Genomic DNA, 10165 nt, shown 5'->3' with positions numbered 1-10165 from the left:
GATTTTATCCTTACATTTATTTATTGTCTCCCTACATTACATCTCACACTTAGTCTCCTGTTTTAGGGTTCATGGTCGATTGAATTGCATTGAAAAATGGTCAACCTCATGATGACACTAGAGGAAAAAGTCTGCTGATCACTAAAATCAGCAGGATTCATCCTCTGGGGACCATGAACGTCTGTACAAAATCCTATGGCAAACCATCCAATTATTGTTGAGATGTTTCATGCTGCTAGTGTGGCTAAAAACAGTCGTTACTGAGGAAATTAAAAAATAGCAAACAGCTAAAGATGACCTTTAGCACCTCATAAGCTACATGAATTGATGTCTTGTTGGTAGGTGGCAGAAAACATCTAAATAAGCTGACAGATATGCAGCCATCACCTTATTATAGCCAAAATACGGCTAACACATTAGCAAACAGTTTCCTTCCTACACATGCGGCAAACAGGATTCATTCAGAGTCATGTTGCTGGCTGAATACAAGTGGTAAGTCCAGTATTCATACACCTTGTAGCTGTTAGCTCCCTTTTTGTCTCCAGCCATAGACTGTCTATGTCTCCAACTGGTTTGTTAGCTTGCTAGCTGTTAAACATTTCCTAGAAGCTAGTCACAAACTTTGTCTGCCCCTGCCATGGGCAGCTAGCAAGCTTTCTTTTATTGGAAACAGACTGAACTATACAATAAATGTGGTGTAAAACCAATAAATTCACTAAAAGAGGCTATAAAGCTCTATAGCTGCAGAGTTCAGTGTTAATTGTGCAGGATTTCGGCACTATCACACAGTCATTTGATTTAATGAATACAGTTAATATAAAAATAATGATTAATGCAGGTCTAAAGCAGGCTGAATACACAATTGTGCAACCAGTTTAAAAAAAAAAAAAAAAACTCAGTGGTACCCACGTTACTAAATTAATTCCAGCCTAAGTTTGTCTCTGAGAAACGGCAATTGGACTAGACAGAGACAAATATTAGAGAGCTGAAAGTATATTTTGGCTGACTCGGGGCAGTGGTGGTTATAGCAGCCTTGACGACAGGGAGAAAAAATGTTAAAATGAATGCCAACATGACAGAGTTCATCGTAGAGTCCGCCCTTGATTGATGGTGCAGTATTAGACATCAACAAATATTAACATTCTCAAAAGTGGGCTCTATTTTGAACTGCAAACTTGAGAAGAAGTAATCTAGAAAATGTTTGCGCAGACGTTAGAGAGAAAGAAGCCTATGTGTGTATTTTTTGAGAAACTTTCATTGCATTGGGAAAACAAAGAATAAATGGTGCGTGTGTGTGTGCTAGTGTAAGACTGTATGTTTAGCAGGTTTTTGAGGGTGTGGGGGGTAATATTTTGGGGAGACCGATAATGAAGTGGGGGGACAAATAGTTTATTTCTGTTCTGGTTAGCAAACAGAACTGAAAGTGAAAAAGAGACAAGATGAGGCAAGGATGGATATTTAGTGAAAGAAGGGTGTCAAGGAATGGAAAAATGAAAGTAGAGGAATGAAGAGAAGGTAAATAGGTATAAATGGATGTAAAAGGAAAGAAGGGACTAGTTGATGTTTGAAAAAGACTAACACTATGGTGATCCTATGAGGCTGTAATGGTCATTATACAAACCAGAAATCAAAATGTGGATGGAAAGTGGGGAGAAAACCTTCCTATACTTTGTTCCTTACCACTGGGCAAAAATGTAAACATAACATTCATTTTTCATTTCAGTATCTGTGTTGCCACGACTTAAACCACTTGAATGTCAAGCGTTCCCATGACGCCTCACGAGTTTAATTTGAAGACAACACATTTAGCACATTAGCATTGTTAGAGTGAGCTATGCCTTTTTACAGCCTCAGGCATTTAATATAACATAACACTGTGTTCATGTCATATAGGATGGACAACTTGTGAATGTTCACATCACATCATCAGACAAGGTTAAAGATACTGTGCAATGTCAATGTAGCACTGTATCCATGAAACTAAATTAGCTTGAACAAAGGACTTTAGCATCTGGCATGTATAGCATGCATAGCTGACACTAATGGGGAATTTGGTTAGTTTTAGTGTTTTCTTAGTAACTGTTTTAACTACTAATGTTGACAGTATATAAATCTAGGAGTCTAGTCTAGTCATTTGGGATTCATTCTCTGTCTGTAGAATATAAAAAATGCTCCAACTTTGGATTATTTCCACTTGATGTAGCTAATACACGCTGCTGAAGCCTCTTATTAGCTTTGGTCTAGCCCTTAGCAGTCGCCGATCACGCCGGCGTGATTAAATGACGTGTCTGTTTCAGGACGTCGTAGCATAAAAACAAAGTCACATTAAGTGTTGCTGTCAACTTCTGTCAAAAGTGCTGGCTTTAAACTCTATGCCAGTTTTTGTTTGGTGTTGATAAACCGAGTAAAACCAACTGTGAAGAGCACCTACGGAGGAGAAATGCGGGCGAGAGAGGGAAGCGGGAGAGAGAAAGAAGCGGGGGAGAGAGAGAACAACAGAGACACGTGAGGAGATATTGAGATAATTTTCGGAAAGATTTGAAGTTTTTGAGTCGGAAAAATGAAGCGAACGCTTAACGTAAGCCAAGCCATAAAGTTGTTTTTTCAAGAGGAAGACGCTGATGACAGCTCATTGTCGGAATCAGAGAGCAACGACCAGTTGGGTTGAGCTCTTTCAACCCAACCGTTTGAGAGAGGGAGGAGTTAGGAGAGAGACACAGAGAAGCATAATAACAACAATAATAACAATAACAGTGATAATAATAATAGATATATGATATAATAATAATAATAATAATAATAATAATAGTAACCTGAGAGGGTGTTAAGGCAGGACACCCACAACTGTTTTGAAGAGTGGCACAGCTGAAAAAGAAAAAAAAACGCCTATGGCTACACCTGCTTTTTGTTGTAAATAGCTCTCTATAGTTTGATTTTATCTCAGTGTTACCTTTACATATTATACTTGCACTATTTGGGAACCTCACTACACTCTGGGAATGCAAGGCCTGTAATATAGTTCTGTGTCTAATAGTTTACATCAACTATTTTGAAGAGTGGCATAACTAAAAAGTAAAAAACGCCTATTGTTACATCTGCTTTTTGTTGTAAATAGATGTATATAGATTGATTTTATCTCAGTGTTACCATTATATGTTCACATTTGCAACCTGTGTTTACATTTGCAACCTTTAAAATGCTTTGTTGAACATGTTTGTGTCTCTTATAGTGAAAATACTACAATTTTCCTGATCGGATTTTATGTATTTTGTGTGTTTTTTGGTCCAATATGACGATATAGTATGTCAAAGTGAAAAAAATAACTGTCTGGTCAGATAGGTGATGTTGTACTGAAAAAAAAGATACCAAACATTGGCATGTTAAACATTTTTTAAAGTGATATATAAAGGCAAATTCAAACGTATGCAAAAACGGCCAAAATAGCCCAAGACTCCTAGCTCTTACCGCTCAGTTGCACTTACAGCTGTATTATGTAAAATAATGGAAATGTATGGTTAGACAGACTAGTATATATGCTCCAGAAACAGGCATATTTCGTCCCCTATCAGAGTGACTGTAGGGTTGGATAATCCACTATGGACTCTGCACTAGATTTGGATATCAGGAAGGCTTTATCAAATAAAGAAACAGTAGTGGGTGTATTTCTCAAAGTTGAGAAGGCATATGAAATGTTGTGTAAGAAGGGTTTAGTGATAAAGCTGTATGATGCTGGGGTACAAGGTAGGATGCTAAACTGGATCAAGAACTTTTTGAGAGATCATACTACTCAAGTAATAGTAGGTGGGGCTATATCCTATGAAGAAAATGTGGGTAATGGGACCCCCCAGGGAAGTGTAATCAGCCCAGTTTTGTTTAATCTGATGATCAATGATATTTTTATAAAGCGTGAAATAGTTTTGGTGTATTGCTATTTGCTGATGACGGACCTTTATGGAAAAGAGGTAGAAATTTAGACCACATACGTAAGCAACTGCAGCCGGTATTGGATAAAGTAGTGATATGGGCAGAGGAATGGGTTTTAAAATTTTGGTTGCAAAGTCAAAGTATGTGGTCCTTGGTTTTAAAAAGAAAGCATCACAACAGGACCTCAGGCTATATAACAAGCTTATTCAAAGAGTTCAAACATTCACATTTTTGGGCGCCTGGTTTGAATGACATGGACGGTACATGTAGGGAAGACAGTTGCAAAGTGTGAGAAAATCATAATGTCATACGATGTCTGGTAGGATCTGACTGGGGGAGCGGATAGAGGAACATTAATGATGATTTACAATCATAAGATCTGCAATTGATTATGGGTCTATGACATATGGGACAGCAGATTCCTCTGTTCTAAAGAAGCTGGATGTGATGCAGGCTAAAGCACTTCAAACATGTGGCAGGACTTTTAGAACAACACCTATTAATGCTATTTTGATTGAAATGGGGGAAACCACATTAGAGCTGAGAAGGAGCAAATTGTCTCTGTTCTACTGGTCTAAGCTACAGAGTTATAGGTTCTTAATATCTGCTAAGTATTTGTTAGGGGAGCACTAAGAAATTCAGGGAACAGGTGGAAAAGTAAGGAGGGAGAGTCTAGTAAATTCCATAGGTGAGAGAGCACAGGATTTGTTGATGGGCCCGGCAGTGTGCTGGCCACCTGTTCCACCATGCCAGAACCCAATGTAGACTTTTTTTTTTTTTTTTTTTTATAAATGTAGCTCTTCACTTCAGAGCTTGTGGCAATCTTGTGGGCACTTGGGTAGGTGGAGGAAGTTAGACCAGGAAAGATGCTCAGATTCTACCGCAACACCAATGGCACTGAATGGTGGGAGAAGTGGGGTCAGACTAGATCTAACAGTAAAAATTTTGACGGTGTTAAATTGAATATCTAAGTTTGGGGACACTGCTGTTTTTTCTGGGTCCTAGCTCATGTAGGAGTACAGGGGAATGAAGAAGCTGATAAGACAGCAAAAAGAGATGTCAACAGGAATTAGATATGGAAGTACCGCATGGAAGGGTTGAGTGTAAGATCTTAATACAACAAGGAATAGCAAAGTCAAGGCAAAAATAATGGAAGGAGGGAAACAAAGGTAGGTTTTATTTTTCAATACAGCCAACACTGACACACATGTCAAACAGGCCTACAAGAATGGGCAGGAAGGACAATCTGATAATAACTAGGCTGAGACTGGGTCACTGTGCCCTGAAACATGGGCTGGCACTGGTTTGTTGGAAAATGCATCTGTGGAGAGGCAGAAACTGTGAATCATACTTTGATGCAATACACCAACTATCACACAGACAGAAGCCTCACGCAAGCAGAGCGGTCAGAAATTGGAGTTACAGATCATTCATTAAAATCAATATTCATCGTGGAACACTGTGAAACAACAAAAACTGTAATTTAATCCATCGCACTGGACTCTACTTTAGGATTTAACTAATTCAATGGATTTCTATAAATGACCTGTGGAGGGTAGCAAGACGCCTTTGCTCCGTCTAGTCTGCCGCAATTTCATCAGAAGAAGAAGAAGAAGAACTATGACGTCAAAGCAAAGGCGGGTGTTTTAAAACAGAAAGAGGACCGCTGCAGAGCTCTCGTTCTCTCTGTACTTCCGTACGTCATCGGCGGTTTAATCGCGCAGTTTTTGGTAAGTTTTTCGGTCTTCAAAAATACTTCAAACCGTTCCTTTCTATCCGAATTAGCTAAAGATGGTACAGCAGAGTTAGCTGTTGTCTATATTGAGGCTTGTAACAGAATATTGTCGAATATTTTACTGTCATTGTCGGAGACGACTGCAGTTGTTAAATGGCCGCCAGTGCTATAACTTAGCTTTATGTGCGTTATTCAGTATAAGAACATGAGAAATGTAGAAACGGTCTAGAAATACCGAAAGAAAAGTAACAGGTGTTGTACATTGTACTTAAAGTATACAAGTACAGTGGCTTTCCTATGTAAAACCACAAAAAGTGAACTTTCCCCGCTGGCGAGGGTTCAAGCAGCCATGTTGTTTGGACGGGGGGAAAAATGCCATATATCATATCATATCATATTTTGATATGAATACACTAAATTATATATATATATTATGTACTATAAACCATTAAAGATTAATCACATTTCGCTGCCTTTTCCTGTAGGTATACTACATCAACGACTTTCACCTCACCATCAAAGTTGCTGATATTCATCTGCAAGCATCACGATGGGATTTAAGTTGAAGGCCAAAAATGGTGGACCAATGGACAAATTTGTCAAGGTACTGATTTTCTTCTATTCTATATTAATTGATATACTTTTACCACATTCATTATTTTGATTTGTGAGACTACTTTTTTATATGGGTTTGGTAATTTCATCCAGCTTAGTGCCGCTTATCAAAGAAATAAATGAAAAAAAATAACATGTCAAAACCGTTGAGCATGAATTCTGTATTACATAGCTACTGACAACATTACTGTCTGTTATCTGAAGAAAATGACAGGTGACCAGAATGGGGAAAGCACTCCACCTCCTAAATTACAAGCGAAGGTTTGTCATATTTTATTTAATTTCTGTGTTGGCTAATAAAAATTATAGATAAAATACAAAGAAGACCTCTTCATTGAACATTCAATATTTTGATTTGTGAGACTACTGTTTTCTCTAACTGTTTGCTCTTTGTCCCTTATCAAGGAAGTTAATGAAAAAAATAATATGAACATGTCAAAACTGTTGAGCATGCATTCTGTATTACATAACTATTGATAACATTACTGTCTGTTATCTGAAGAAAATGACAGGTAACCAGAATGGAGACAGAAGTCAGCCTCCTAAATTACAAGCTGACAAGTTACAAGTAAAGGTTTGTTACATTTTATTTCATTTCTGTGTTGGCTAGATTATGGATAAAATACAAAGACTTCTTCATTCAGCATTTTAATTTAACATCTTAGTCCCAACTGCTGCTGTTTTTTGTTAGATTTCATTTCACTTCAGCAATGTGTTTGAGGTGATATGACAAGGTTTTAATGTGACATTGCTTTAATGGAATAAAAATTGTTTTACCTTAATTCAGTTAAGAGAGACTTTTGTTTTTTCATCACCAGGAAGTGGAGCCACATGGAACACATTCTTTTGATTGGTGCTGGAGTGACAAGAAACCCACAACTATCACCTGTGATAAAGCAGGAACTGTTGAGGATGTGCTGAAGAGAAGTTCACAGTTTAGAGAAATTGCAGAAAAGAACAAAAACAAAGAGCTTGTTATTATAAGAGATGGGAGAGCTATCAGTTCACACTTTCCATGCCGTCTAATTAAAAAAAAACGCTTGACTGTCAGATATGTTAAAGCTAAAGACAAGGCAGTGGCTAGTGGCTCTGGTCTTCCTCAAAGAAAGAGGCCGTCTGGTGAGCTTGTGAGGTTTCATGTCCTAACAAAGGGAGGTAAAAAAGTAATGAAACTCATGAGAAACCCGGCACTACAAAAAGAAATTCAAGAAATTACTGTTTATGCATACAAAGGGGAAAAGGTGAAGCAAGCTCTGAGGAGAGATGGTCGTTTTTTAAAGACTATATTTACAAAGAACTGTGCGCTCTCTCACAAAAGCACCGAGGTAAACACGGAGATGTCCAACCTCGTTGATGATCTTGATGGTAAAACTTTCAAGATCATACTGCTCAATCAGTCTAGTCCACCAGAAAGTCAGCCTGGCAGTCTTGATGATGCTTACATGGTGCAAAATGAATCTCCGAGATCTGATTCTGATGAAAACCGAGATCCTCAACAGCAGTCAATCACAACTGAGTCAATGAATGACAATAAACCAAAAGGGAAACCAGAGCTGAATGATGTCGTGGCCACATTCAAAATAATACATGAAATACCTAATTCAAAAACGTTGCGGTGTAACCTGTCTTCTAAGTTTAAAGATGTCGTGAACAGCATGAAAAATCAGCGTGTTTCTAAGCGTTCTCGTATTCAAAATCTCTTCCATGTTGAGTATGGAAAGAATGCTCTGACATGCAATGAAGTGAAAACAATGAAGAAACTGATGCAGCTGAGTGGCTCAGTGTGTCAGGTGAGAATAAATGGGAGGCCTGGTGGAAGTGGCTTTCTCCTGTTTGACAAGTTTGTCCTCACAAACGGCCATGTCGTTAAAGACATTTATAATGAGAGTACAGGGCAACTTGTGCAGAGGGTAACTGTCCATTTCTCTTTTGAAAGTCTAGACCAGATGGAGGGAGAGCAAGAGTCAGGAGCAAATGTAGTGGAGGAAATGGTTGGTGGTCAATACTGTCGTGATGTCTCAGGGCACATGCATGACTGGGCTTTGTTGAGGCTCCGTGCTGATCAGACTTTGCCTGATGGACTGTTACCACACTTTGGATTCCTTCCCCAAAGTGGTGGAATTTGCATAATTGGGCATCCTGATGAAGGTGTGAAAAGGATTGATCCATGTGTTATTGTTCCATCTGATAAGCACAGCCAGACTGTGGAGAGGCATTACCATGAAAATCCAGGCGGCGTTCTGGTTGAAAACAGTTATTACAGTGAAAGTCAAGAGACCATTCAGATGGTCACTCGCAATTTCTTCGGGAATGTGGCAGAATCTGTAAAACATAACAGACAGGTTCTAACTTACGAGACTTGTTTTTACTTTGGCTCATCTGGTTCTCCTGTCTTTGATAAGTACTGCCATGTTGTTGCAATGCATACTGGAGGGTATCACTACCACAGTCCAAGGGGTGAACCCAATAGTGTCATAGAGTATGGCCATCCTTTGTTTATCATTATGGAGCAGATCATTGTCCAGATGGTAGAGAGAGGAAGACTTGATGTGTTGAAGGCGTACCTTGCCTGTGATTATGATCAACACCAAAACATGATGACCAATGTGAAGAAACTGGTCGAAAGCAGAAATCTCACAGCATTTAAAAATGCCGTCAACAACTCAGCGGTTGCAGGTGATGAGAAACTCAAGACGTTCTTTGAGTTCTTCTGTCAGACAGAGGACCCTGTCCCAATGGACACAAACAGTAACTAAGCTGCAGACTAAAGATACAGTGAGAGCAATTTCAGTGCTGAACAACAAGGGCTATTACTTGTTTTTGCATCTATCAGGATACATTTTTAATTAAACACCAAAGGAATACAGGGAGGGATGTTATTAAAAATTGGTGTTTTCAGTGTTTTAAATAATCATATTCAGTGAAACATGTTTTCTTCATACTCATTTTTAGCCACGTTTGCATCTCTAAATACCTGTTTTTGTTTGGTTGATTTTTATTTACTGTATTTTGCCTCAGTTTTTCTTTATCCATAAATAATTCTTATGTTTTTTAATTCTGTGCTTGCTCATAGCAAATGTGATGATTTTGAAGAAACTAAGATGATCTGGTTGGATTTCTTAGCTCAGCTGATAAATCAACCGGCCAATATTAAAGGCCAATAATTTTATTTCATTTTTATTCAAATATATTGATGTTGGGATATATGTTTATTGTCATATAATTAAGAAGAATTGCAGTACGAAAATGCCAAAGACATTTTTAAAGCAATTTAGGAACCAGGTCTTCATCACATAGTTTTTCCATCAGAGAGGACTCACTGTAAAGTGTCTGGTTCATTATGTTTCCTCTAAGATACTCTGATTTCCTTTATTTTATGGAATCTTTTTTATGCCTGATGATGAAACTTAACATTTTCATGTGTTGTTTGCAGATAAATGATCAATTCAAATCAAAATCAAAAAATCAAATTCAAAATCATCGTCTGATGCAAGAGCTGAACTGTTAAAATGAAAAACTTTTATGCATGGACAAGACTTCTTGAACAGGATAGTTGTTGATCAAGCTTACAGTACATTCCAGTATGTGATATACAGTCATTTTATGTGCTTTATCATGAACTGTTATTTTTATACTGTTCTTTGCTTTCTGAATAAATTTCATACTTTGAAATATTGAGTATTTATTTCGTTGTGTATATGAAATATTATTTTCAGCCGTTTTAAATTGTGTTTGATGGACTAACTCACTCTTCACAGTCACAGTCTTTGATTTCTCAGTAGTGAGTCAGATTAAACAGCAGGTGGAGATATTTGACAGCTTGATGCTTTAATCTTTGGTCTCCATTAGGATTTTTCGCCTAGGATAGCGAAGTCATGACCCATCCTACTC

General features: G+C 37.9%; 1 protein-coding gene across 2 annotated transcripts; it reads left to right on the top strand.

Annotated features, from left to right (window-relative positions):
- The first annotated feature begins 2393 nt into the window (after window positions 1-2393).
- Window positions 2394-9946, top strand: LOC121910765 (serine protease FAM111A-like). 2 transcript variants are annotated; one of them, XM_042432079.1, is made up of 5 exons: window positions 2394-2521; window positions 6145-6263; window positions 6479-6535; window positions 6777-6848; window positions 7093-9946. In XM_042432079.1, exons 2-5 carry the CDS (start codon window positions 6210-6212, stop codon window positions 9028-9030), a joined length of 2121 nt encoding a protein of 706 aa, XP_042288013.1. In that variant the 5' UTR covers window positions 2394-2521; window positions 6145-6209; the 3' UTR covers window positions 9031-9946. The 2 variants fall into 2 exon arrangements, with proteins under 2 accessions (XP_042288013.1, XP_042288012.1); XM_042432078.1 differs by lacking the exon at window positions 2394-2521 and adding an exon at window positions 4746-5654.
- The last annotated feature ends 219 nt before the right edge of the window (window positions 9947-10165 follow it).

Source organism: Thunnus maccoyii, chromosome 13 (genome assembly GCF_910596095.1).
Source record: "Thunnus maccoyii chromosome 13, fThuMac1.1, whole genome shotgun sequence".
Taxonomy (NCBI): Eukaryota; Metazoa; Chordata; class Actinopteri; order Scombriformes; family Scombridae; genus Thunnus; species Thunnus maccoyii.
This window is presented reverse-complemented; position numbering and strand designations above follow the sequence as displayed.